This window comes from Mesocricetus auratus, unplaced genomic scaffold, assembly GCF_017639785.1.
Source record: "Mesocricetus auratus isolate SY011 unplaced genomic scaffold, BCM_Maur_2.0 Super-Scaffold_100026, whole genome shotgun sequence".
NCBI classification, from domain to species: domain Eukaryota; kingdom Metazoa; phylum Chordata; class Mammalia; order Rodentia; family Cricetidae; genus Mesocricetus; species Mesocricetus auratus.
The window spans coordinates 24,274,850-24,289,892 of NW_024429207.1; the positions used below are offsets into that span (position 1 = coordinate 24,274,850).

A 15,043-nucleotide genomic window follows, 5' to 3' on the forward strand; every position below is an offset into this window, starting at 1 on the left:
GCTCACAACTGTCTGTAACTCCAGTTCCAAGGGATCCAACACGCTCATACAGGCGAACCAACGTACATAAATAAATCATTAAAAATTTAGAAACCATTCTTTTGCTGGGTGGTGGTGGCATACACCTTTAATCCCAGCACACAAGAGGAGGAGGAAGGTAGATCTCTATGAATTTGAGGCCAGCCTGGTCTACAGAGTGAGTTCCAGAACAGCCAGGGTTACACAGAGAAACCCTGTCTTAAAAAACAACAACAACAACAATAACCCCACCCTCCCAATACTGTTTCAATGGAGACTAAGTTCCCAGGATTTAGGTATCTGTACCGGCCTGTCCTTGGATATATGCTCTCAGAGAGCACTACCTGTGCACATTCACTTTAAAAGGCCCTGCCCACCTCCTCTCTCTCTCTCTCTCTCTCTCTCTCTCTCTCTCTCTCTCTCTCTCTCTCTCTCTCTCTCTCTCTCTCTCTCTCTCTGTCTCTCCCCCCCCCTTGCTCTACCGTGTCATAATAAACTATGACTAAAGTACTCTCCCGTCCTGGTTCCATCTAATTTTAAATTTAAACAAAAGAACAACACGCTGGAAGCAATATCTTACTCAGAAATCTTTGATCTACATGAAACTCAAAAGTTTGGAGTCAGAATCTTAGGGGATCTTAAAGCTCAAAGTTTCAGCTGGGTGGTGGTGGCACACTCCCAGCACTCGGGAGGCAGAGGCAGGCAGATCTCTGTGAGTTCGAGGCCGGGCTGGACCGACAGCCTCCAAAACAATACAGAGAAACCCTGTCTTGTAAAACCAAAAAAAAAAAAAAAGTTCAAAGTTTCATTTTGTTTATATTTTTATTTGTTTATTTTGGTTGGTTTATTTTTTTAAACAAACTTTCATGTAGGCCAGGCTTGTTTCTGACCCTAGAGCTTCCAGTCTCCATTTCCTAAGCACTGGGATTACAGGCATGTAATCTTAGCTTAAAGTTCGATTGTTTTTACCTTTACTTTCTTTAAAAAAAATTTAGAAGCCGGGCGTTGGTGGCGCACGCCTTTAATCCCAGCACTTGGGAGGCAGAGACAGGCGGATCTCTGTGAGTTCGAGGCCAGCCTGGTCTACAAAGCGAGTTCCAGGACAGCCTCCAAAACAATACAGAGAAACCCTGTCTCGAAAAAAAACAACAAAAAAAAAATTTAGAGAGGGAGCAGGGCTTTGGTGACACACGCCTTTAATCCCAGCACTTGGGAGGCAGAGGCAGGCAGATCTCTATGAGTTCGTGACCAGCCTGGCCTACAAAGTGAGTTCCAGGACAGCCTCCAAAGGTACAGAGAAACCCTGTCTCAAAAAACAAAACAAAAAATTAGAGAGGGTATATGTAGCCCTAGCTGGCCTGAAACTCACTATGTACATCAAATCAAGTTGCCCTTGGACTCACAGAGGTCTGCCTGCCTTTGACTCCTGGGTGCTAGATTAAAGCTGTGTGCTACCAGGACAGCTCAAAGTTCAAGGTTTAAAACAGATCTAAACCTGCCTGTATCCTCCAGTTTGCCAAAAGTCTCCATATAACTTCTTCCAAAGATGTGCACTGAAGTTGAAAGAAGAGAGGATCAGGGGAGAGGAAGAGAGAAAGCATGCCTAGCAGCGAATGTATTTTCTTTTCTTAAAACAAAATGTAGAACAAATGTGGTGGCACGTGCCTTCAACCAACACTCAGGAGATAGAGAGAGGTAAGCAGTTTCTGTGAGTTTGAGGCCACCCTAGCCTATATAGTGAGTTCCAGGACAGCCAGAGTTAAATAGTGAGCCTCGTTTTAACAAACAAAAACAACCCAAACAAAACCAAAACACCAATAACTTGAGATGTATTCTTAGCCAACTGCTAGGTCTACCAGTCCAGAAACTAAAATGTCATCAGACAGATCTGAGATCCATAGGAAAGTTCTACCCACTATTGTCTAAAATGTCATCAGACAGATCTGAGATCCATAGGAAAGGTCTACCCACTATTGTCTAAAATGTCTCAGACAGATTTGAGATCCAGAGGAAAGCTCTACCCACTATTGTCTAGCATGCCTTCCTGTGGCCCCCACCATTGCATTTACTGGATATTTTGATATGTGGCTCTCTTTGTCCTGTAACTAATACAATCTCATTCAAGCACTTATGTGGTGTACTGTTATTGGATAAACTTGAATGTGTTCCTGGGTGTTAGTACTTTTGTCTCTAGCAAAAACTTTTGCTTACTTCTTTGAGGTGAGAACTATGTTTTTTTGTTTTTGTTTTTGTTTTTACCAGACAGAGTTTCTCTGTATTGTTTGGACCTGATGTAGCCCTGACGGGCCTCCAACTTGTTATATAGAGGAAGATGACCTTGAATTCCTGATCCTCCTGCCTCCATCTCCCAAGCACTAGGACTATAGGTGTGTACTGTCATGCCAGGCTCAATTCCCTTTTTTTTGTTTTAGATTTATTTATTTTATTTTTTAATGTTGATTTTTTAAATTTCATTTTCCAGTTTAAATTTAGATAAGAAACAAGGTTGCTTCACAAGTCAGTTCCAGGTCCCTCTCCCTTTCCCTCCCCTACTCCCGTGCCCTCCCCTCAACCCCCCCTCGTTATCCCCTCATTCCCCCAGGGAGGGTGAGGCCCTCCATGGGGGTGTCCATAGTCTGTCATTTCATATAGGGCAGGGCCTAGACCCTTCCCCAAGAGTTCAGGGTGAGAGTGCACCTCACATTGTTCTATGGGAGTCCAAAGTCCGTGTGCATACTTGGGATGGGTACTGATCTACTGCCCAAGGCTCAATAGATTCCCTAGGCCTCCTCACTGACACCCAGATTCAGGGGGTCTTGATCAGTCCTGGATTCCCAGGCTGATGCCTGGGATTCAAGAGTTAACCTTTGTCTGGTCAGCTGTTTCTGGGGGTTAAACCAGCCCAGTCTTAATCCCTTTGATCATCAGTCCTCCCTCTCTGTTACTGGCTTTCTGAGTTCAGCTCAGTACTTAACCAAGGGAGTCTGCCTCTTCTTCGATCAGCCACTAAATGAAGTTTCTGTTTCCCAGACTTTCTGGCCATAGGATTGTAGGCTGGCACTCCCCAGATCAATTCCCTTATTTTATAGTTTTTTTTTTTTTTTTTTTTTTTTTTTTTTGGTTTTACGAGACAGGGTTTCTCTGTATTGTTTTGGAGGCTGTCAGTCCAGCCCGGTCTCGAATTCACAGAGATCCGCCTGCCTCTGCCTCCCGAGTGCTGAGATTAAAGGCGTGTGCCACCACCGCCCGGCCTATTTTATAGTTGAAAACAAACAAAAACAAAATAGACTTTGAGAGAGAGAAAGCAAGCTGTCTCGGGAGGCAGTTCCTTAAAACAGGACACAATTGCTGGCCCCTCAGTGCACAGTGATCTAGTTTCTACTATGGTCACATGTAACATGCCTTACTACAGAGGAAGGCAGAAACTCATTCCACTGATTCCACTTGGTTTTCCAAAAGGAATCAGGCTGGCCGGGTGATGGTGGCACACACCTTTAATTGCAGCACTTGGGAGGCAGAGATAAGCGGATCTCTGTGAGTTCAAGGCCAGCCTGGTCTACAGAGCGAGTTCCAGGACAGGCTCCAAAGCTACACAGACAAACCCTGTCTAGAAAAACAAACAAAAACGGGGGGGGGGGGGCAGGGTCAGACGTGGTGGTGCAAGCCTGTAATCCCAGTAAGTAGTAGGTGGAGGCAGAAGTATCAGTATTCTAGGTCAGCCTGGGCTACATAAGCAGGACAGTCTTAAAATAAATTAAATGATACTAAAAAAAAAAAAAGATTTCTGGGTGCTGGAGAAATGGCTCAGAGACTGGTCTTCTAGAGGTCTTGAGTTCAATTCCCACACGATGGCTCACATTCGTCTGTAATGAGATCTGGTGCCCTCTTCTGGCCTGCAGGGATACATGCAAACAGAACACTGTATGCATAATAAATACATAAATCTTTAAAGAGAAATAGTGTTTCGTAGACAGCAATTCCTTATCTCTGGCATGTGCCATCTCCCAACGGGTCCCAATCTCAAGACACCAGAGGCCCTGAGACACAGTTAAACGCAGGAACCTTCCTTTCTACCTCACGTTTCCACCCGAGTCCACAGACGAGGTCGGAAGTGGCGTGCAGCCACCGGGCGGAGCAAACCACTAACCGGGTGTCCAGCTGACCGGAAGAGGAAGGTGCAGCCGGAATAAGGTCCCCTCCACTTTACTGCCGCGGGACCGCTAGTTTTATGTTATTAGAAGTGGGTGTCGCCATGGTACCGCGGCACTGACAAATGGTGAGATGCCGAGCGGAAGCCGCTGCCCGGACTGCGGCTCCTCTGAGCTCGTGGAAGACTCGCATTATTCTCAGAGCCAGCTGGTGTGCTCCGACTGCGGCTGTGTGGTCACCGAAGGGACCCTTACTACCACCTTCAACGACGAGGGCAACCTCAGAGGTACTGGTACCTGTCCTCGGGCCCTGGGGATAGCCTGCGGCGGTGGGGTGCTTAAGCCCAGACTCCTAGCGCCCCCTTTTCATGTGGGAGAAGCTCGCTTAAAGTAAATTAGCTGGAGAAGGGTGTTAGTCATCTATTTTCCCCAGTACCGCCTATGGTGTCTGACATTCAGTGGGCATACTGAATGGTGAATGAATGAAACGGAAAAGGTTTCACTCATCTGGTCAATGTCGAAGGCTTGTCGGTAAAATTATTTGAGGATACAACACGAACCATTACCCCCATAGTGGTTTTTAGCATTAACTGGCAAAATGCTCCTCCCTTCCTTCCACGCCGTCGTTTAGTCCAGCCGTTCTCAACCTGTGGGTCCTTGGCCCTTTTGGGGGATCGAGCGACCCTCTCACCAGAGTCGCCTAAGACCATCCTGCATATCAGCTATTTACATTCTAATTCATAACACTAGCAAAATTAGTTACGAAGTAGCAACGAAGCTAATTTTATGACGGGGGGGGGTCACCACAACTGTTTTAAAGGGTGACAGCACTAGAAGATTGAGAACCACTGTGCTAGTCCTTGGAATGTATCAGAGAACTAGCTGGAAAATTGGAATCACCAGTGCTGCTTTATACAGTTCTATACTGTCTGTCTTTAGTGCTATTTGACGACTTAAAAAGCCAGGTGAGCCTTTACTTTTACGCGGATGGGTATCTTCTCTGAGATGGGAAGTAGATAAGCAATAATTTGAAATCTTCCTGGTCTTATGTGGTCAGGGGGCAAGGAGATGTTGGGTGAATAGAGGCCAGCTGTGCTATTTGTTGTTCATTATTTTACAGAAGTGACATATTCTCGAAGCACAGGGGAAAATGAACAAGTTAGTCGCAGCCAGCAACGAGGTGAGAATCAACCTTTTGCCCTTAAATTTCAGCTTTGCTTTATTTACGAGACTCTTTGATGTTTTGTTTTAATATCTGTATGAGTGTTCTAATTGCATGTATGTATGTGCTCCATGTGTATGCCTGTTGCCCCTGGAGTCAGAAGAGGTGTTGGATTGCATGGAACTGGAGTTATAGGTGGTTGTGAGCTGCCATGTGGGTGCTGGGAACCCAACCCCAGGTCCCCTGCCAGAGCAGGTGCTCTTAACTGCTGAGCCATCGCTCCAGCCCAGAGAATCAACTGTTTATGATACAGTGGCTTTAAAGAAAATTGTCTTGATGTCCTAGTCCATCTGTGTGTGTCCTTGTTGTCAGCATTACCAATGTAAGACATAGACTAGAAGAGAACAGTTACTGACGGGGTGCATGCCCACAGTCCCAGCACTCGGGAGATGAGGCAGAGGGATAGGCTTTGAAGTCAACCAGTTTTCATAGCGTGTGTGTCCTAAAAACCAAAAGGAATAGAGGTAGGTGAAGGTTTGGGTCTGCTCGGGGCTTACAGTAGCCTCAAGGAACCTGGGTAAAAGCTTGGCTTTGGAGCTAGGGGGTAGGTTGGTGACAGAGTATGCACCTATCATGTGTAAGGCTTGGGGTTCAGTCCCTGGTACCAAAAAATAAGAAACTTTGCGCTGTCCATAAGTTACAATAGCTCATATGAAGGTTGTGGATTGAATGTGACTTTCCCACAAAATGTTCTGTACCTTTGGAAGGACTATGTTTCTTTTTTTAATCATTTTTTATTTTAATTTTAAATAGCTTGTTTTACATGTCAATCCCAGTTCCCTCTCCCTCCCCTCTTCCCGCACTCCCCTTCCCCCCCCCCCACCCTATTGCCAAATCCTTCCACATAGGGGATATCTAGAGTCTGTCATTTTACTCTTGGTAGGGTCAAGGCACTCCCCTAAGAGTCCAGGCTGAGAGAGCATCTCTCTTTGTGCTATAGGCACATGAAGACAGTTTGTATACCAGGGATAGACACTGATCCACAGCTCAGGGCCCCATAGGTTGCCCAGGCCTTCTCACTGACACTCACATTTGGGGGGTCCAGATCAGTCCCATGCTGGCCTCCCCACTGTCGGTCTGGGGTCCAAGAGCACTCCCCTGTTCAGATCAGCTGTCTCTGCTGGTTTTGCCAGCCCATTCTTTGCCAATTTGCTCATCACTCCTCTCTCTCTGTCACTGGGTTCCTTGGGTTCAGTTCAGTGATTAGTTGTGTGTTTGCCTCTGCTTCCATCAGTCACAGGATGAAGGCTCCCGGATGGTTATAGACATCAAGTTCATTATCAGGAATGGGCATTCGAGGTGGTCCCTCCACTATTGCTTAGCTTGCCAATTGGTGTTATCCCTTTAGATCACTCGAGGTCACTCTGGTGCCTGATCTGTCTTCGATCCTATGATCCCCTCTTCCCCCTATTCTACCCCCACCCACTCAACTTCCTGTTCCCCCATGACCAACTCCCTTCCTCTTTACCCCCTCTATTCTTCCCAGGACCCACTCCCCCCCACCCCTCGCCGTGTTCCCCATCCATTCAGAGGATCTTGTCTCCATCCTCTTCTCTTGGGTACTATGCATATATGCATATCTTTTAGGTTCTTTCCTGTTTCCCAGACTATCTGTGGAAGTGCAGACTGGCACTATCCTGATCCATATCTAAAATCCATATATGAGTGAGTACATACCATGTTTGTCTTTTTGCGACTGGGTTACCTCACTCAGGATGGTTTCTTCCAGTGCTATCCATTTCCCTGCGAATTTCAAGATTCCATTGTTTTTTTCTGCTGAGTAATACTCCATTGTGTAAAGGACTATGTTTCTAAGGGGCTAAGACTACAACTCATGGATAATGAGCTTGCCCAACATGCTTGAGGATCTCGGGTCTGGCTCCAGCACCACAAAACACATCAAATATCCCATTAGGACAGAAGGGCTTGTTATTTGCACATCTGCTATATATGGCAAGTTTAACAGAACTAAACTAAGCCCTAGGCGAACTTGCTAGTAGGTATATATAACTTCCTTTGGCCTCTCTGCTTGCGATGTGTTTTCCTAGATCTCCGTCGAGTGAGAGACCTGTGTCGAATTCTGAAGTTGCCCACCACGTTCGAGGATACAGCAATCTCCTACTATCAAAGGGCCTATCAGCTGTCTGGCATCCGAGCTGCTAGACTCCAGAAGAAGGAAGTGTTAGTTGGATGCTGTGTTCTAATCACCTGCCGGCAACATAACTGGCCCCTCACCATGGGTGCCATCTGCACCCTGTTGTATGCGGATCTGGATGTGTTCTCTGGCACCTACATGCAACTAGTGAAGCTTCTGGGGCTGGATGTGCCAGCTCTGTGCCTGGCAGACCTGGTGAAGTCCTACTGCAGCAGGTACTTGTGTGGGAGGAAACCCTGGGTGGGGAGGTGTCTGGCAGATGCATGCTGTTACCAGAGCCTATCTCAAAGGGTGTGAGGGTCTTTCCTTCCCATTCCGTGCTTACCATTGAGGTTAATGTCATTTGTACATTTCCAGAGCGCTGTAATCTTCAAATCCCTTTTCCATCACAGGACTGTGATAATGTTAAAAAAAATCCCTACCCAGCTGAGTTGCCCGACTCCCACTTTATGAATGGCGATCATGGGAATTATGTGGCAGGGGCCATGTGTCGCTATATGCAGTGTCCCTGCTCCAGCAGGGTTGCCTCTGTGTGGAGTCCAAAGATACTAGTTACTGGTAGAACTGGGTTCGAAGCTAAGGTCTTAGTGAGATTTTTAGTTGTTTGGTTTTAGACAGTCTCATACAGCCCAGGGTGTGTTGTACTTCTGATCATCTTACCTCATCTTCCTAGTGCCGGGATTACAGGTGTGGACCACTGTCCTTGGCTTGCCTTTCTTTCTTTCTATCTTTCTTCCTTCCTTCCTTCCTTTCTTTCTTTCTTTCTTTCTTTCTTTCTTTCTTCCTTCCTTCCTTCCTTCCTTCCTTCCTTCCTTCCTTCCTTTCTTTCTTTTCTGACAAGTATACTTTAAAACCAAACCAGACCACAAAATGACTGATAAGGTTTGGTAGCACACACCTTTAATCCCAGCACTTGGGAGGCTGAAGCAAGAGGCTCTGGAGTTCTAGATTAGCCTGGACTTCATGATGAGACTCTATGTTAAAAGAAGCAAAAAACAAAACAAAACAAAACTCAAACAGTAATGGTTGAAACTTGGTCGTGTCCTGGGCTGGAGAGGTGGCTCAGAGGTTAAGAGCACTGCCTGCTCTTCCAGAGGCCCTAAGTTCAAGTCCCAGAAACCACATGTAGTTCACAGCCATCTATAATGAGATCTGGTGCCCTCTTCTGGTATGCAGGGATACATGGAGGCAGAATGCTGTACACATAATAAATAAATAAATCTTAAGAAAAGAAACTTGCGTAATAGTACACTCTCTGTAGAGTAAATGAGGACATTGGAATTGTGCCAATAGGAAGGTGCTCAACTATGTTAGTGCCTTCGTCTGGCACATGCCTGTCCCCTTTTCTCAGCCCTCGCTTGCCAATGATCTTAAGTGTCTCTGGGACAAAACAGCTTCCCCATCCATCTTGGGTAGACTATCCTCTCACCCTGGAAGACCACTCTTACCATCATTCACTTGACTTCGTTTGGTTGTTTCAGCTTCAGACTGTTCCAGGCTTCCCCATCCATACCAGCCAAGTATGTGGAAGACAAGGACAAGATGCTGTCCCGCACCTTGCTGCTGGTGGAGCTGGCAAATGAGACTTGGCTAGTGACTGGGCGGCATCCCTTGCCTGTCATCACTGCGGCCACCTTCCTGGCATGGCAGTCTCTGCGCCCTTCAGCCCGACTGACGTGCTCTCTTGCCCAGTTTTGTAAACTGGCCAACGTGGACCTGCCCTACCCGGCTGCCTCTCGTCTGCAGGAGCTCCTGGCTGTGCTGCTTCGGATGGCCAGCCAGCTGGCCTGGCTGCGAGTGCTGAAACTTGATAAGCGGACTGTGGTGAAGCACATTGCTGACCTCCTCCAGCACCGCCACATGCTGGTCCGCATGGCCTTTAGAGACGGAACAGCAGAAGGGGAGACCCAGAAGCAACAGCAGGGAGAGCAAGGACAGCGCGAGGAGGCGGAGGACAGCACCTTCGATGTGCTCGAGAGGAAACGCCCTGCTAGCCCTGCACCCCTTCTCCCACCCTGCATGTTGAAGCCTCCCAAGCGGAGCCATCCCACGCCCTCCGTTTCTGCAGTGACTGGGGATGAGAACATTTCTGACAGTGAAATTGAGCAATATTTGCGCACCCCTCAGGAAGTTAGGGACTTTCAGAGAGCCCAAGCTGCTAGCCAGGCAGCCAAGAGTGTCCCTAACCCTCCCTGATGCACGTTCTTCAAGGTATATTCAATAATTCGGACCACAGTTTGTTCATAGACTCCTGTTGTGTTGCAAGAAGTAAATGTATATGACCCTTGGGTATTCCTTTCTTATTTAAAGGAACCAAGAGTAGCAGTTAATTGGATCCAGTGTCCTAGAGAAGGTTGGGGGTGAGTGTGGAATGTCTGTGGGTGAGAAAGTCCTGTCCCTTGGTGCGGGTCAGCAACTTGGCTGTCTAGGGTCTGGGATGGATTCCTCCTAAGACTGCTGAAGATCCGCCCAGCCCTCTTCTGCATGTGAAGTAAATGCATTGCTGTTGTGAAAGAGCTAGCATTCCTCATGGTATCGCTGTTACATGAGTAGGAGCAGAAATCCCTGGCCTGTGTTTGGTCTAGGCTCTAGGGGTCTTACCTTAAGCTTTCATAAGCTTCTTTACATCACCAACAAAAAGACCATAGGTGGACTACAGTTGTCGCTCAAAGGGCTTTGCAAGATTTTAATATATTAAAACAAAGAGGCATCTGCTAGAAAACATTCTATTGTATAAAACCAGAATTTTGAAACGTGTTTTCTTTGGCACTTACTTCCCTCCCTCCCTCCCCTTTCCCCGGCATATTGCAAAAAGCTCTCCAGTGCTAAGGCATTGGCAGGGTATGTAAACAGCAGCCAGCATACGTGGAAAGTAATACAAAGCTTTTCCTCTAATATCGACTGTGCAGCAAGCATAAATAACGAGACCCGCCTCAAGGAGTATGGGTTCCCCCTACTCTGTTCTCCCACCCGACCAGACCTGGCTTCCCTGCTGCTTCACAAGGCCCAAGGGTCCCTCCACTTCCATGTGGTTCGGTTGTAAAAGGCATTGTAAATTCGGAAAAGCAGTGGCTGGAGTTTTTAGCAAGTGGTGAAAGCACAGACTCTCGAGCAACCTGGACGAGGGTACTGCCTCAGAGTCTGGTTGGGTTTCAGTGAGTCGGGAGATGGTTTGGCATTTTAAGTTTCTAACTGGAGTTCGGAATCAGATTATTGCTATGGCTTTGCCCCAGAAGCCTCATGGAGGCATTTTCCCTCAGTCCCTTGGAGGTGGACAGCTGAGAGCAGGCAGTGGGTATTGGAACTGAGCAGCTAAGTGGAACAGCTCTTTAGACCACTGTACAGGTGGTGCCCAGATCCAGACATCAGCCCCTCCCTTTGAGGCACCTGGCAGCGTCGCTTTGTCAGGTGTGTAGGGCTCAGGCTTTGTTCTGAACCCTGCTGGAAGAGTATGTGCCACTCTCTAGGGATTATGTCTCCCTAATTGTGCCCCTCTCCCACCTGTCCCTCTCCCTCGGGACTAGCTGATCTCTGGCGTTGCCTACACGCTGACCCCTCTCCCTTGCATAGTTATCTGAAAAGGCAGCACCTGTTACTCCCCCTGGCAGGGCACGGGCTCACCTGCGAGGATACCTTCCCAAGCAAGAGGCCTGGGATGTTGGCAGTCACATGGTGGTGCCTCGTGAGGCTGGTGAGGGAAAGGCAGTTCCCAGGTTTCCTGAGCCTACCTGGGCTGGGCTCTTCCACTTGGTTTATGGGTCACCTACAGACCAACGGAACTTTTACACCTACCTGGAAAGGCACACCAAGAACTTGACCATCAAAAGTGGTCTAAACTGATGCCTGGGATTGTCTGTCGCTACTGCTGAGGGCTAGTCCACCAGACAAATGGCAAGCTTCTTTCTGTCTCTCCCTTCCCCAGCCTGGCTAACGAAATGTGGTGAGCCCAGGGACAGCCATCAGCACGACCACCTCAAACCTACATATCGGTAGACAGCTTGGACCACCCAGGAGGATCTGGAAGTAACCAGCCAGTACGGTCAGCCCATCCTAAATCTGGCCCACCTCTGCACTAGACAGTGGTCTCGCTTTTCCAGAGGCCGGTCTTCATGCAGCCTCCTGCTATGGCCTCTGCACTGGTCACGCTGGGATCCTCATACTTGGCCCCTTTGGGGGCGCCGTTAAGACTGCTGGTGTTGAGCGGGTATGAGCGGCGCTTGCTCTCCCTCTCCAGTGCACTGCCGCTGCCCTTGAGGTTGTCACGGCTGGCGCAGCGGCGCTGCCCGGGGCGCCCGGTCTCAGGGATCTGTGCTACGCTAGTGTCACTGCCCTCCGACGGCGTAAGCATGGGCTCACCCTCGAGGGGAAGGCCGTCGCCAGGGCTATTGCGGCTGCTGCCCGGGTAACTGTCAGAAGGGCTGTTGTGCAAGCTGCCACTCTCACTGGACAGCAGCTCGGGAGCTCCTGGGGACGTGCCCGCACGCAGCGCCTTGAGCCGGCTCTTGCCGCTAGTCTCTCCGGCTCGGTGCCCCTTGGCCCGACTCTTGTGTACTCGGCGCCCGTGATGCAGGTTGTTATGGTGCCGGGGAGCTAGGCTGCCACGGGAGCCCGCGGCCTCTGGCTCTCCATCCCCGCGGACAGCCACGCCAGCCTCGCACACCTGACTCTGGGCCACCTGCAGATTGGTGAGTTTGCAGGGAGGCGGCGGCGCGAGGCCACTGCTGCCACTTGGGGAGGACTTGAGGGAGGCCGGCCCCTCCCCCAACACTGGGGATCCATCTTCCGCAGCAGAAGGCAGGGCCCGGGGTGGGGCGTGGGGGGCCGAGGGTGAAGCAGGAGGACAGCAGGCGCGCCAGGAAGCCCGAACATCCCTACGCCTGGCACAGTGGTGTGTGAAGACAAACAGGCCCAGGGCTGAAGCTGCCACACCATAGAGACAGCTGCACACCACTCCGGGCAGCCAGCGCTGAGACACCGCCAGGGCGCCACAGGCCCACATAGCCAGGTACAGGAAATGTGTGGTCATCAGTGCCCCCAGCTGGACTCCCGGAGAATATACGCCATCACCATCCTCTGGGAGCGCAGGTGTCCCTACCCCTGCGCTAACTGTAGCCAAAAGGGAACCAGAGTCACTCAGGAGGACGCCACTGCTCCTGAGCCTGGTGGAGCCCCTCAGGTCTTCCCCGGGCTCCAGAGAGAACCTGCTGTTACCCTGCTTTGAATTCTGGGCCACATGACCCCGTAAGCGCAGGCCCGCACACAAGAAGTAGATCCAGGTGATGGGCAGAATCAATGCCACCGGTATGTAGAAGGCGCCAAGGCTTGGACGCCACACCAGCCAGCAACTAGGGGGAGACAGAGCGAGCGAATGAAGAAGCGTTGCAGAAGCCCGGTGCTGGGCACAGGCTGGGTGGTTGATGAGGTAGGATGTGGGAAGAGGAGGAGAGGCAGGACCTGGCTTAGCATGCAGGGGCTCTCTGGCTGGGTGGAAGAGCGGGCATGGGGTGGTGAGAAGGTGGGGGCAGGGTGATGATGAGGCAGGGGGGAGGTGCTCACTAGGGACTGTGGTCCCGGTAGTTGTGGATGTTGACCGCAGCGGTGATACCGCAGATTATGAGAGGGATCCCTCCAGCAATCAGATAGAACCTGGGGGCAGGGTTTGAAGGTCAGAGAGATGGAGCACTCGAAAGGAACCAGGTGCTTGGACCCCTCAAACTGATATCCCTGTCTTTTCCTCTGTCCCCTTGAAATCTTTGTGACTTGGGGAGATTAGGGAGGGCTGGGATGTAAGGCCCCCTAAGGGCAGGGCAGCTTCTTCAGAAGTTGGCCAAGAACTGTTCTAAGGGACAAGGGCCAAAATTGTTCTCTGCAGTCCTAAGCAGTCTGAGTGAGGGATGTCATGGAGGTTTTTAGGATCCCTACCCAAGTCCCTTGGTGTCACCTCCTTCCCTGTCCCCCGCCTCTTGCCTTTGAGGAGGGTCTTATACTCACCCCCATCCACCCCAGCCTCGCTACACCTGTCTTGGTCTTGAGGCCCCTTCCCATAGCCAGCTGAGAGCTGAAAAGTACTTACCGGAGCATGGGGCGAGGACCAGGGGGGGCTGCATCCCCTTCTTCTGGAGGGGGCGCCCTCCAAGTGAGCTCCTTGTGGAGGACTCGGGCCTTTACCCCCATCCAGAGCAGCGTGGACAAGGACGAGTAGTGCAGAGTCATGCCCACCTACAAGGTCAAGGCACTGAGGCTTGGGACCTGAGCTGCTGACTGGGCTACACCCTGGAACGTCAATGGCCGAGTATGTTCCCACTATTCCCATGTTTCCAGCACCCACCCAGGTACTCATTAATACTGGTCCTCGTTGGTGTCCTCTCTGCTTCTAGCCAGGGCTTGCTAGCTCTCTCTCTCACACCCCGGGGAGTCTCCAGGACCCAGGCACAGCAGTCTGGCTGACACATGACCTCTCCTCCACTGTGATCCCCACTCTTCACTTTGAAGCCCCATCTCCAGTGACCTTGGAGCTAGTCCGGCCATCCCTGTTATTTCACACATCGCCCCTTCCCAACCCTACAAGGCTAGCACAGACAACTGCAGAACTGAGAGCTATTTCCAGAAGCCTTCTCTCTCTTGCTCTGCCCCTTCTTCCCCGGGAGTCACTCATTTTAGAGCCCCCCTCCCCTTCTTACCGCTTGGCAAACTATCTGGTAGTTGGTGAGAGTGATGCCCCCTGCAAACACAGCGGAGGTCATGGCCATGTGGAAACACAGGTTCAACAGCATGTGCCAGCCCTTCCGGGTCACGTGGATGGAGCTGCCCCAGAAAGAGTCTTTTATTAGTGAGCTGTCCAACCCACTGCAGCAGTAGTTCTCAGTCTGTGAGTCAAGAACCCTTTGGGGGACTGAATGACACTGTCACGGGGTCACCTATCAGATACCTGGCATATCAGATATTTTTTGTTTTGTTTTGTTTGAGACAGGGTTTCTCTGTGACTTTGGAGGCTGTCCTGGAACTAACTCTTGTAGACCAGGTTGGTCTCGAACTCACAGAGATCCGCCTGCCTCTGCCTCCCGAGTGCTGGGATTAAAGGTGTGCGCTACCACCACCTGGCTAATATCACATATTTTATATTACGATTCCTAACAGTTGTAAAATTACAGTTATGAAGTAGCAACGAAATAATGTTATGGTTGGGGGTCACCACAACATGAGGAACTGTATTAAAGACTTGCAGCATTAGGAAGGGTGAGAACCACTGCCCTACAGGGTCTCAAGACCACTGGGAGAGCCAAACGGAGGAAGACAAATTATCTGTGAGCATGTGTATAAATGTGCTCCATGCAATAGGAAAGAAGTCCTTAATCTCCCTACCCCCAACCTTCACGATGTGTTCTCCAACCCCACTAAAGAAGCAGCATCTGAGCCGGGCGTTGGTGGCGCACGCCTTTAATCCCAGCACTCAGGAGGCAGAGGCAGGCGGATCTCTGTGAGTTCGAGACCAGCCTGGAC

At 50.0% G+C, this 15,043-nt stretch overlaps 2 protein-coding genes across 3 annotated transcripts in view; one reads left to right on the forward strand and one right to left on the reverse strand.

The window, feature by feature from the left end:
• Positions 1-4,190: 4,190 nt before the first annotated feature.
• Brf2 (BRF2 RNA polymerase III transcription initiation factor subunit) lies at positions 4,191-9,830 on the forward strand. The gene is made up of 4 exons (XM_005066584.4): positions 4,191-4,453; positions 5,287-5,346; positions 7,437-7,758; positions 9,025-9,830. The coding sequence occupies exons 1-4, from the start codon at positions 4,300-4,302 to the stop codon at positions 9,737-9,739; spliced, it is 1,251 nt and encodes a 416-aa protein (XP_005066641.1). The 5' UTR covers positions 4,191-4,299; the 3' UTR covers positions 9,740-9,830.
• Positions 9,831-10,202: 372 nt separating this feature from the next.
• Positions 10,203-15,043, reverse strand: part of Adgra2 (adhesion G protein-coupled receptor A2) — a 42,235-nt gene continuing 37,394 nt past the window's right edge. For both annotated transcript variants that reach the window (XM_005066583.3, XM_040731740.1), the window contains 4 exons: positions 14,224-14,347; positions 13,617-13,762; positions 13,100-13,189; positions 10,203-12,888 (listed from right to left, as the gene is read on the reverse strand). In XM_005066583.3, the coding sequence (XP_005066640.1) occupies positions 11,616-12,888; positions 13,100-13,189; positions 13,617-13,762; positions 14,224-14,347 (1,633 nt within the window). In that variant the 3' untranslated portion in view covers positions 10,203-11,615. The remainder of the gene's footprint in view (positions 12,889-13,099; positions 13,190-13,616; positions 13,763-14,223; positions 14,348-15,043) is intronic.

Excerpts from the sequence above, each read along its gene's own strand:
- Brf2 (XM_005066584.4), top strand. The coding sequence starts at position 4,300 with ATGCCGAGCGGAAGCCGCTGCCCGGACTGCGGCTCCTCTGAGCTCGTG. Across the intron at positions 5,347-7,436 it reads TAGTCGCAGCCAGCAACGAG|ATCTCCGTCGAGTGAGAGAC; the intron begins GTGAGAATCAAC and ends GTGTTTTCCTAG. Across the intron at positions 7,759-9,024 it reads GTGAAGTCCTACTGCAGCAG|CTTCAGACTGTTCCAGGCTT; the intron begins GTACTTGTGTGG and ends TGGTTGTTTCAG.